This window comes from Colias croceus, chromosome 17 (genome assembly GCF_905220415.1).
Source record: "Colias croceus chromosome 17, ilColCroc2.1".
In the NCBI taxonomy this organism is placed as follows: Eukaryota; Metazoa; Arthropoda; class Insecta; order Lepidoptera; family Pieridae; genus Colias; species Colias croceus.
In genome coordinates, this window is record NC_059553.1 from 2,605,188 (window position 1) to 2,616,407 (window position 11,220).

At 32.2% G+C, this 11,220-nt stretch overlaps 2 protein-coding genes across 2 annotated transcripts; both read left to right on the plus strand.

The window, feature by feature from the left end:
• Window positions 1-359: 359 nt before the first annotated feature.
• On the plus strand, window positions 360-3,255 carry LOC123699344 (NADH dehydrogenase [ubiquinone] iron-sulfur protein 5-like). The gene is made up of 3 exons (XM_045646272.1): window positions 360-444; window positions 594-811; window positions 3,105-3,255. Exons 2-3 carry the CDS (start codon window positions 599-601, stop codon window positions 3,192-3,194), a joined length of 303 nt encoding a protein of 100 aa, XP_045502228.1. The 5' UTR covers window positions 360-444; window positions 594-598; the 3' UTR covers window positions 3,195-3,255.
• Window positions 3,256-3,870: 615 nt separating this feature from the next.
• LOC123699234 (NADH dehydrogenase [ubiquinone] iron-sulfur protein 5-like) lies at window positions 3,871-4,652 on the plus strand. The gene is made up of 2 exons (XM_045646140.1): window positions 3,871-4,139; window positions 4,492-4,652. The coding sequence occupies exons 1-2, from the start codon at window positions 3,921-3,923 to the stop codon at window positions 4,579-4,581; spliced, it is 309 nt and encodes a 102-aa protein (XP_045502096.1). The 5' UTR covers window positions 3,871-3,920; the 3' UTR covers window positions 4,582-4,652.
• Window positions 4,653-11,220: the final 6,568 nt, after the last annotated feature.

The following is an 11,220-nucleotide window of genomic DNA, read 5'->3' on the forward strand; positions in this document are numbered from 1 at the left end:
CGCCGCCGCGCTTGGCGCACAGATTTTGTTCGTGGTGTCTGCTCCATATTAATATTATCTCAATGTTTAGAAACGACATATTTTTTGCGATTTTTTCTCTTCCGGTTGAAAAATGTGTTCGAAATTTAATTAAGAAAGTTTTCAATTTAAACAAACTTTTGAAACACAGGCAGTGTGCAGCCAGGAATCAGGATCTGATGATGAAATCTCGAGGAAAATCTACTGAAATGCTAAGCTGAAATGCAACATGAATACAACCTTATAGCAAATAGACATAGTAGGTATTTTCTTGCGAAGATTAAAAAAAAAACAATTTATTTTACGTTTGACATGTGATACTTTCAAAATTCAAAAGTGTCTGTCACTGACCACTGTCAGCACTCAGCTTTTTTTGTTTCAGATAAATTTTGAAGATAGAACAACAATAGTTGCGTAAATTACAAGGTAAATACAGTGTTTAGCATACAATTTTCACCATTTACTAATTTTAGGATGATACAATTCAGAAAAAATATGTACACTACAAAGAACTGAATAAATCTCAAATTATTTTGTTTACGTAATTCTAACCTTATTTTTTATTAATATTATAGCAAAGATGTCGATTTCACCGTTCCTCCGTTCTCCCTTCACGGACCTGACTGGAGGCATGTTCAGCCACCAGCTGCTAGGTACATGCCAAAAGGAAGAGATGCGTTATATGGACTGCCTTGAAGCATACGGCTTGGACCGCGGGAGGAACAAGTGCGCATACTTATTCGCGGACTTTCATGAATGCCAAACGAAAACCAAACAATTTAAGCGATTTGCGGTATGTATTAGTTTATTATGAGTCTACTTCTAAACTAGTATCATAGTTCTGATAAGACCACAGTTAAATATATCCTTCCAAATAAGGATAAAATTTAGAATATGGACCGTCGAGTTGGATATCGGCGATTTTATAGCGATAAGATAAGACTCTGAAAAGTAATTTTACGAAGTTTCAAGTTGCGCAGCCGCGTATTTTTTTTATAATAAAATAAACAAATTTGTTTAATTTGTACTACTTTTCGTAATTTTGACGTTGACAGATGCTTGTCACTAGCAAATGATTCACTCATACAGCTTTTTAGTGATATTTTTATCACAATAATACTTTATAAAATACATAATTTTAGTGATTATAGTGTTATTGTATATAAAAGAAGTCAAAATATGTTAAATTGGTAATTAATATTTAAAATTCATTATGTAAAATAAGTATGTTTTATTATATTTCCTCTAAAATATAAACATATTGGATAATAATAACAATGCACAAAGTTAACTAAAGTATTTTAGTAAAGATAAAGAAATTACACAAAACACTAGTTTACATATAGCCACATCAGCAATGTAGCAGCTCGACTATTAATTAATAATTCAGTTCAATTATGTTTAGTTATAATTTAATTTATACAAAAGTAAATAATTCTAATAATAATAATACAATTATGGGTAAAATGTAACCCACATAAATCCATTACACAAAAGATGAGCAGTCACATAACCAAATCTGTCAACCCCGACTCCACGTGGTCCTTCCGCTCTTACCCCTAGAGTGTATTAAAAAATCCGGAAGCGCGGAGGGAGAGCAGCCCTCGCCCGCTGTAGCTAAGTGCAGGCACCGTACAAGCAGAAGCGGCTGAGGCTGGTCGCCGAAGGCGACCAAACAGCCGAAGCTGCGTAGGCGAGCTAGGTGCCTGTACTTAGATACGCAAGGGTGATAGGGCTGCACTTCCCGCAGCGCTGGAGCAGAAGCAGAAGCAATATAGTGCAACAATTTGGTTATGGAGGGAGTTTGGGAATTGAGGGAAGGGAAAGGTTTATCCTCTCCTCCATTATTTGTCACTTTCGGCCCAATTATAACCTCAAACTTTGACCTTGAATATCTCAGGAACTACTGGTCTGCGCGGGGGGGGAGTGGTACCGAGGAGTTCCCCCCGACCCCCCCTCCCCTCCCCCACCCCTCCCCACCCCCGCATCGACGGTCCATATTCTAAATTTTTACCTAGATCTATCACCACGAAATATTTTCGTTCTCAGATAAACAAAAATTGTTCCCAGGTATGAATTATCAAATTAATGTTAATATATGTGTAAAATAAGAGATCGATAGGTAACCAATAAAATTATATTGCATTACATGAATATAAACTTCGTTCTTATAATAACAGTTTTGTTACTTAAATAATAGCTCTGTGCTCAGAATGGTAGATCTGTCATCAAATAAATCGATTATCGATCCCTAACTGTGATTCCTTTTTATTTGATATTTTGTCACCTATACAGTAGTAACATTTTATTTCGTTCAGATAATAAATTAATAGTATTTGTTATCAATTTAATACATCAATTTATAATTTTAATGAAAAAATGATCAAAGAGGCGGAGACAAATTGGCGCGCTTTAAAAATTGACATGTGCAAACATATTAACGGATTAGCCATACGCTTAAAGCTGGCCAACCCCCCCACCAGAAGCAAAAAATGTGCTTATCGGCCAGAAAAGAAAAAGGGGGCGCCCTTCGAAATCCAAACCAGCGCTGATTATTCAGTGATTATTGTTTTTTAACAATAAATATTGATTATTTTAACTTTAATTAAGTGTTTTATATACAATTATGCTAACCATTTGTCAGCTATTAAACCAGAGCTGATTATTCAGTGGTTATTATTTTTAAGAATAAATATTGATTATTTTAACTTTTAGTAACATACCTAATATGATTTATTGGTGATCTCTTTAAATTATTTTGCTTAAATACTCATTAGGACACACCTATTATAATACATACAAAAACATTTATATGGTACTAGACCTTATATCTCAGGATTTTAGGTGATTTATTGTGGAACTGATTTTGCATTGTTTGGTGACTACATTTTGGTGACAGATCTACTATTTTGAGGACAAAACCTATTATTTAAGAAAAATAAAACTAATTAAATTGGTGATAGCTTAAATGATACCCAATAGTTAATATCACTAATTTCTAGAAAGGATACATCAAAGCATTTATATCTTTGTATATAACTTTCATGGCGTTCATAATTTTCAATTATATTTTTTTTTGTTTGTAGGCAATGCGCAAGGAACGCGAACGTCAAATTGCTGAAGGCAAATTGACAGGAGACAAACAATATGTAACACCAAGAATTGATAGTTTTTAATCAATTAAATTTATGTGATGCCGTTGTAAAAATAAAAGTGTAATATAGTGATTTTGTTTCAGTGAGTTATGTTCTTACTTTTATTATGCTTATATGAATGTTTAATAGAACCCAGTTATACATAAATGATTGCACATGTTAATATGAAACTCAATCACACATAACATGACTTAATGAAAAAAAAAATTTAATAAAATGGTTTACATATATAAATTTATGAATATATTGATTTACATATTTTAAAAAATGTATATGTACACATACATATCAGGAACTACTGGTCCGATTTGAAAAATTCTTTCAGTGTTAGATAGCCCATTTATAGAGGAAGGCTATATAGGCTATAGGTATATGTATTCTTGATGTATATCATCATGCTAAGACGTCTTTGACAGGAGTGGAGCAAAGCGGGTAAAACCACGGGCAAAGTTATAGCTTATAAAATTTACAAAATATGGGCTAGAGAACCACCTGTTATTTCATGGAATTGCTACAAAAAATGGCAAAATAATAAAATGTGTTTTTTTCAATATGATGCTGTATTAAAAACATATAGAGAGTCTTTTAATTAATATTATGGCCTTTTTATTGAAGCAAAATATGGTTGACAACAAAAATAAAAAATAAAAATCTTACAACAAAAAGTATTTAAACAAACTTCACATTCTCTTTCAAATGTCATTAATAATAAATTTCTAGAAATTATAATAATTATTCTTAATTACGATGTCGGATATCGTTTCTCCCGTAATCCGAACGGTCTTCACTGATATTACGGGGGCAATGCTAAGTTATCAGATGTTAGGACGCTGTGCGAAACAAGAGATGGATATGATGAATTGCATGGAAGCATACGGGTATGGCCGAGGTGTGCGCAAATGTAGAGATTACATAGACGAGTATCACGAATGCCATACTAGAAAGAAACAATTTGCGAGATTTAAGGTTAGCAATTTTTCGGGAGATACGGTTTGCTTTTAGTTCTGAGTAGGCGTCCTAAATTAATCCACATTAGTTCTGTAGTATGCTGTATGTCTAAGTTGCAAGTTGCAACATAAACCTAAATCCCCAGTAAAATTCATAAATGTTATATAAAAGTAATGGAAAGCTGAAAATAGGTAAAAAATAAAAATTATATAATATGAAATACACATACCCACATAGATTTCAACTTAGATTACAAAATCTAAGGATTTCAAATTAAAATAGTTAAAGAAAAGAGAAGAGTGTAAAATGATAATTTTTAATTTATTACAAAACATATTATTAGTAGATAATATTTAATTAATTTTACTAGGCCATGCGTAAGGAGCGCGAAAGACAAATCGCCTGCGGTCAGCTGACTGGAGACAAGAAATATGTAACACCAAGAATCGACAGCTATTGATCAATATATTAGCTAGAATTGGAATGTTCAAATGCATTTAATTATTTAATAAAGTAACTACTTACAATACATATTAAAAATTTATTCTATTAAGCAAAAGAAACGCTCCCATACATAAAAGGTTGAAATTGTTGGAAATGTTCAAGATGCAATGCAATGAAGAAAGTAGTGTTTTTTTTTAACTTATTCTTCATATCCTACTTTTACTAAAGACGCATAGACGCGGTTAGGCGGATGTGAGGTTCGCGCAAAACGATGTAGTTTTTTTTTAATATTATGAAGTAAATCCCCAAGCCTCTTATATGGGCAATAACAGCGACGAACCATCAATCACACCGCCTGCCTTTATAGAGGCATTAAAAGTCTGTTCTTCCAATAAAAAATACACACATTGATGGACGTACTCCAATTAATAATTATCACGTATCATTCGCCTAATGAAATATTTTATTTTACATTCTTTAACATCTTTGTCCGACCAATACCTCCACAGTTTTTGTCCCTTAAAGTCACGGTCGGTCGAAGTTTTTTTCTGCGGAATTTTGGCGCCAAAGTATTTCAATGATTCCAATCTGACACTATACCTACATAATGGAATAGTTAACGTTTAATATGTGACCGCCCACGATAATTAATCATGCGTTCGTTTTGAATATGGTTGTTTTTGTGTGACAAAATATTTATCTGATCTATGAAGAATGCGGGCACTACATAATACGAACTATGAGATACCTTTATCAAAATTAATTTAATGTAATGTTGTATATCCGACATACGCGATATTAAAGATAATATCTTACACATTTACTATTAAAAATTAGTAGATATTAAAAAAAAAACCGCAAATAAAATCAGTTTCTACGAAGAAGTCGAATTCGCGATTCCTTGTTCGAATTTATGGGAAGCAAGGAATTTAGCGCAAGAGTTAGGTATTAGTTTAATCGATATATATGTGCATACCGCATATAGGTCGATAGACTTAAAATTTAATATTTTATTGCACGACGATGCGAAGCATCAGAGAGTGCTTTACGATCGAAAAATTTTTTTCGCCTCATTTTTGCAGCTATTCTTATTATTATAGCCTTGTTAGTTCACGGAATCAAGATATTTTGCATACTATTGTCGAGATAATTTAATGGAGATTAATCCCATACTTTTTAAAAATTGATTTACTTCAATAGAATTGGAAAAAAACACCGAAATAGGTCAAAAATTTTTCCTGTCCGTCATGTGTGAAACCTGAAAACACTATAACTTGTGAAAAAATCCATCATTTGAGTTAAATTTTTTTTTTAAATATTCTAATCGACGATTGTAGGTCACTGAATGCGAATGATTAATTAATTCAGTGTCGTTTAATTGCAATTAATAAAAAACGACAACGACAAAAAACTAGCACAGGCTATATTTTCATGTATTCAGACAACATGTGGTTTTATGTAGATACGTACCTACCCACCTATATCGAGACAGTTCCTTCAACTGTGACCAAATTCGTAAATCTAACAATATCAATACTGAAGCCAAATACAATGTAGTATAATCACACCTAACCAGCAAAAAAGTGTTTGTTACATACTTTTTAAAGAGCACCGGTTTGTGGAGGTCCTTTGGCGTCACGATTTGATTAAATTATAAAATAGTTGTCTAGAACATTGAATAATATAAGGTCACTGACCGGCCTTTGTTGATGAAATACGATGGAAGGTTAAATCAGACTATGTCCAGGTAGTTGACAAAATCGAGCGGTGGCCCTTTGAATAAAAAATACCGAGACGGAAAACTGCGGGCCATTAGTAGTTTGGGGTTCCAAAGGGGCACCTATTACATATTGAAATTAATTGCTACCATTGTAATATTATTTCTTTAAGTATCTTGTTAAAATCGATATTGACAATTTACTCTTAAAAAAATGAATAAGAAATTGCGTACTTAAGTATAATATCTACCTACTATCAATATTTTTTACATAACATCAAACCGTATAGAATTAGTTACAATTGTGTGCCTAATTTCGAAAGCTCCAAACGAAAACTATTTTTGGTAGCAAGAAATTCGTTTTATTACTTGATGCAAATCAACTAAAACGCTATACCGTAATGTTAACGATTGAATAATTCTATCTCTTATGTTGTGTTTTTAACCGACTTCAAAAAAAAGAGTAAGTACCTACCTATATTTTTTTATATCTAGTGATTATAGCAATCATTTTAAAGAAATGAATATGCATATTAGACTAGAATATTCAATCTTTTTAAAGAAATGAATATGGATATTAGAATTATTTATAGACGAAAATCTCTATAATTTACTTATTAAAATTAACTCACAATTAGTTAGGTATACTTAATATTTTATTATAAATAATATTTATTGAATTATGCACTATACTAATTATAATAGATCCCACTAGTCACGTAACGTTTTACAAATAAAAATCCCATGATCCACATATAAATAATAATAGTTCTAAATAGTCCTAACAATAATAGAGTTTAAATGTGGTAAATGTTCAAATATGTAATGACGTTTCAAAAGTGCTTCTAAAAGAAGTCTAATTGAATAAATAAATGTTTGAGTTTGAGTTTGAACAACTTATACATATTTAGGTTCTATGTATTTAGGCGTATATTGATTGAATAAAAAGTCGATAAAATATTATTAGTTTTAAAATAAAGTCCAGGCACGCTTTTATGATCATAGAACTCAAATGATAAATCTATCCATTTATCAATGTCAGGCGATAAGATCACTTATTGTTAAATGTCATCAGCTCTCTGACTATTGGTCGGTCCGCGGCCGACCCAAGTGGTGCGGATTCTTTAATATAGATAGGACAAAGACATCAGGTTGAACAATCTTATGAATCGTTTTTAGATCAAATACCTTTTTTCTCAAGATACGTTTATTTCGATGCGATGTTTTTTGCACCTCGTGAATGGGCGTAATGTTTCCGTACGGTACATCGGTTTGAAAAAGAAAATTTGATTTTTGAATCGTCTGTCAAAAAACGTCGCTCGTGGTCTTCGATGTTAAAAAAGTATTGAAAACGCTGAGGGTAAAAAATAATGATGGTGAAAAAACTATAACTTTGTCAAAAGGATCATGTATATTTTTAATTCGTTTGTCTCTTTTACTGCGGGAAAAAACTTTATTGTTATCCACGATTTTCATAGCACGAACTAACTAAGTACCTTTTTATTCTAGTCAACTATTCTGAGCATTCGCGATGTTACATGTTTTCAGCTTCCTATTTTTTGTTCCTCATGAAACAAAAGATGAGTTTTTATTTCCTAATTTTCGTTAAAGGCCAGTAAGTTTTCAAATGAACTGGAGTGCATAATATGAATGATTTGCTTTGACTGATATGTTTCTCCTTCATCCACTAGCACTACCCACACGGTAAATCGCGAAACATACATTTGATATATCTGCATTGATATAAGTATTATTTGAAAACAGCCAAAACAAAAATAACCACCGCATTTATATTAATTCAGCATCAGAACGATATTAAATCTGACGGTCGCATCGATCATTCAGTGTTTTATCAATATAAAATGAATGTATTAATTATACATACGGTTGACTCTGAATCACAAATAGTCCGAACTCATATGGGACGCGAAAATAAGAGCTCCGTTATACATAGCTAGTACATAAGTACTTATCCCGAAGAGTCACTTGGAACACAAAATGTAAAGTGTGATGGTGACTGATAAAATATCATTTATTTAACATTTTACCTACAAACATGTCAGATTTGGACCGCAAACTTGAATAGCCTGTATTTTTACTGTAGCATAGATGATATTAAATAATAGATAATAATTTAAATTCTGGATATGATAATATTAGTAAGAATCATTGAGATATATTACTACGTAGTACCTACGTACTTATGGAGGAGACACCACGAACAAAATCTGTGCGCCATTTTTTTGCTCTAACTAAGTTTTAAAAATTATTATATATAGTTAGGTACTTAGGTACTTACCGATGAAAGTTTTTCCTTTGCAATTTTCCGTATTACCTATTTGTGCAATATCGTAACACATGCGTTTCACTTTAAAACAAATAAAAAATGAGCGTGCAGTTAAGCCATATGGCGTATGTTGAGCGGAACATAAGTGATGTAGGCGGTGTCGTCTCCATATGAATATCTCAATGGTAAGAATCCGTTATTTTATGGACACTTTAATCTATCTTATGATTAATTGTCTTTGCTTAAATATCTCAATCTAGGCCTGTTATATCTATTTCCATTAAATTATTAATTCTTAGATAAAAAAGGAAAAAAAGGCGATGGAAAATTTCTTTCCAATTTTCAAGTACCTACTTAAGTTAATAGATAGGGAGGCGAGGTAGCTAAATGGCGTAATTCAACGGCGTCGTCGAGACTTATCAAAATCGAAAGAGAAAATAATTTCGAAAAGAAAAGCTTCTATGGTAAAAACCATTTTAGCGGTGGGTTTGGCGTGTACGGATTTTCAAAAATGTAAAAAAAAAACAGTTACTTGGGCATTCTCGAGCGCGTCAGATATTCATACTACGTATGCCCCAAGTGCCTCTGATAACAACGGTATACTAATCTGCCGGTTTGCGTGGTGGGGCTAGGCATATAAATTCGTCAAAAATGCACAAAAAGAAATTTACTCGAGCGCGTCAGATTTTCGGAAGGGGTGTTAAGTAGGCCCCAAGGAAGCTCCCCTTAAAAAAACTGACGATTACGGCATGACGATAAGTTACGATGAATTTTTGAAAATGCAGAAAAAAAGTCCTTTTGAAATACCTACTCGAGCGCGTCAGATTTTCATAGGGGAGGTTTATCTCGGTATCCTGAAAGCATATTTTCTTAATCTGACCGAAAAAGGTTTGTGGGTTTCTTTTTTTTTATCACCGTTATTTCATATCAATTTTTCTTAACACCCTCAGTTTTCGAGATATACTCAAAAAACCGGGAGTTTGAGTTTTTATGATGCTTCAAGTAAAAAAAGGTTTAAATTTGGAAAAAAATGAAAAGAGCCCTTTTTTTGTAAAATAAAATTACCTTTTTTGTTTATTTTTTGGAAAAAGTAAAGTTCGCGACATATATGCTGCAACGCGTTTTCCGGAAGACGAAATGGCTCCTCCAGACTTCCGGTCATGCGGAAACCGGCAGATTTTGTATTTTTAGTAAGTTTTAGATTATATTCTTCAAAATAAAAATAAAAACAATCGCGCTCGAGAATGCCGGATTAACGTTTTTTTTTTACAAGTTCGCGACCCTATAACTCGGCGGCGTCAAGGACTTATGGTCAGATTAGTTAAATTTAGTCTTAAAACACTAAAATCAACCCCCAATATCTTAATCTGACGCGCTGGAGTATTTCAGACTATCGATTTTTTTTTACTAATCTGATCGTCTATCCTAGGCGCGCGTCAGGCGCGTAAATATAGAGCTAAATAGTTAACAAGGTTGTTCTATTAGGTCTAAGGTATCTCTCATATCTTAAACTGCCACGCTCGAGTATTACAGAAAATTCCCCTCTTCGCCTCCCTATCTATAAACATCAATATGCACACACCTTGATTAAATTACGAATAAAAAGAGGTGTGTAACTGTGTAGTCAATCGAACTACGAATTGATTCTAATAGTAGTGATACAATATTATGAATTTTCTTGGAAATGAAAACTTGAACAAAATTAGTCATAGAGGCGGGTACTGTTTTACATTGTTGTACATAAAATGGAATTGGAAGCTAACATTATCGAATTATTTTGAAGGTAATTCATCACATCATTGCAAACCGTATAAATGTTTGTAACTAACCACTGGATTTTTCCACTTAAAATAGAATGTTTACAAGCAACCATATATCCCAGGCACACCTGAACGGGAATATTTGAAATTTAAATTATTTCCCTGTCTCGTTCCATTTTATATTTTACTGTCCCGATTTTGAGATCATTTCTTGTTGTAATGTATATCCTTGACTGCTGTTTTCGTTTAAATTCTTCAAGAAACGCCTCGTTTAAACTTCCGTCCTTGTGCAGTTTTAAGGATTTTTGTGTAGGTACTTACAGTGTACTTATTGCAAATTTTGATAAAATTTTTGTAATCTCAAATAATGATTATGTATGATTTAATTGAATTCAAAATTATACAAACCGTTATTTTTATTTCATTTGCATTATGGATTTAGGTAATCGAACCGATGTAATTTAGTATCAGGTGATTAAAAAACCTAAAAACATGTTCGTGATCATTTCACATTCGATTGCATACATTAAAAAAGTTGTAGGAGGTTTTCTTTCAGAAGCATTCAGATTTCAGCGCCAAGAATGTTTGCCCAAAGTAATATACCTACCTTACCTATAAAAAAGTAAATATAATGTTATCTGTGAATGTAATTAATATATAATATTATATTTAGCTTTTATTTAACAACCTTTTTTAGAAGTTAATGAAAAAAGTTACTGGCTGTTAAATAAAAAAGGCGGAGCAGATAGAATTAAAAAAAAAAGATACGATCGTTCTTATTTCAAACTCAAATTCTCATGTGCGATTTTCCTAATTGCAATTAAGTAATGTATTTTAATTAAAATAAGTGTGTGCTTCTTTGCTATTTTAATGAATATTATATTAACCTTT

Coding starts and splice junctions, on each gene's coding strand:
- LOC123699234 (XM_045646140.1), top strand. CDS start 3,921: ATGTCGGATATCGTTTCTCCCGTAATCCGAACGGTCTTCACTGATATT. Junction 4,140..4,491: donor AACAATTTGCGAGATTTAAG/GTTAGCAATTTT, acceptor TAATTTTACTAG/GCCATGCGTAAGGAGCGCGA.
- LOC123699344 (XM_045646272.1), top strand. CDS start 599: ATGTCGATTTCACCGTTCCTCCGTTCTCCCTTCACGGACCTGACTGGA. Junction 812..3,104: donor AACAATTTAAGCGATTTGCG/GTATGTATTAGT, acceptor TTTTGTTTGTAG/GCAATGCGCAAGGAACGCGA.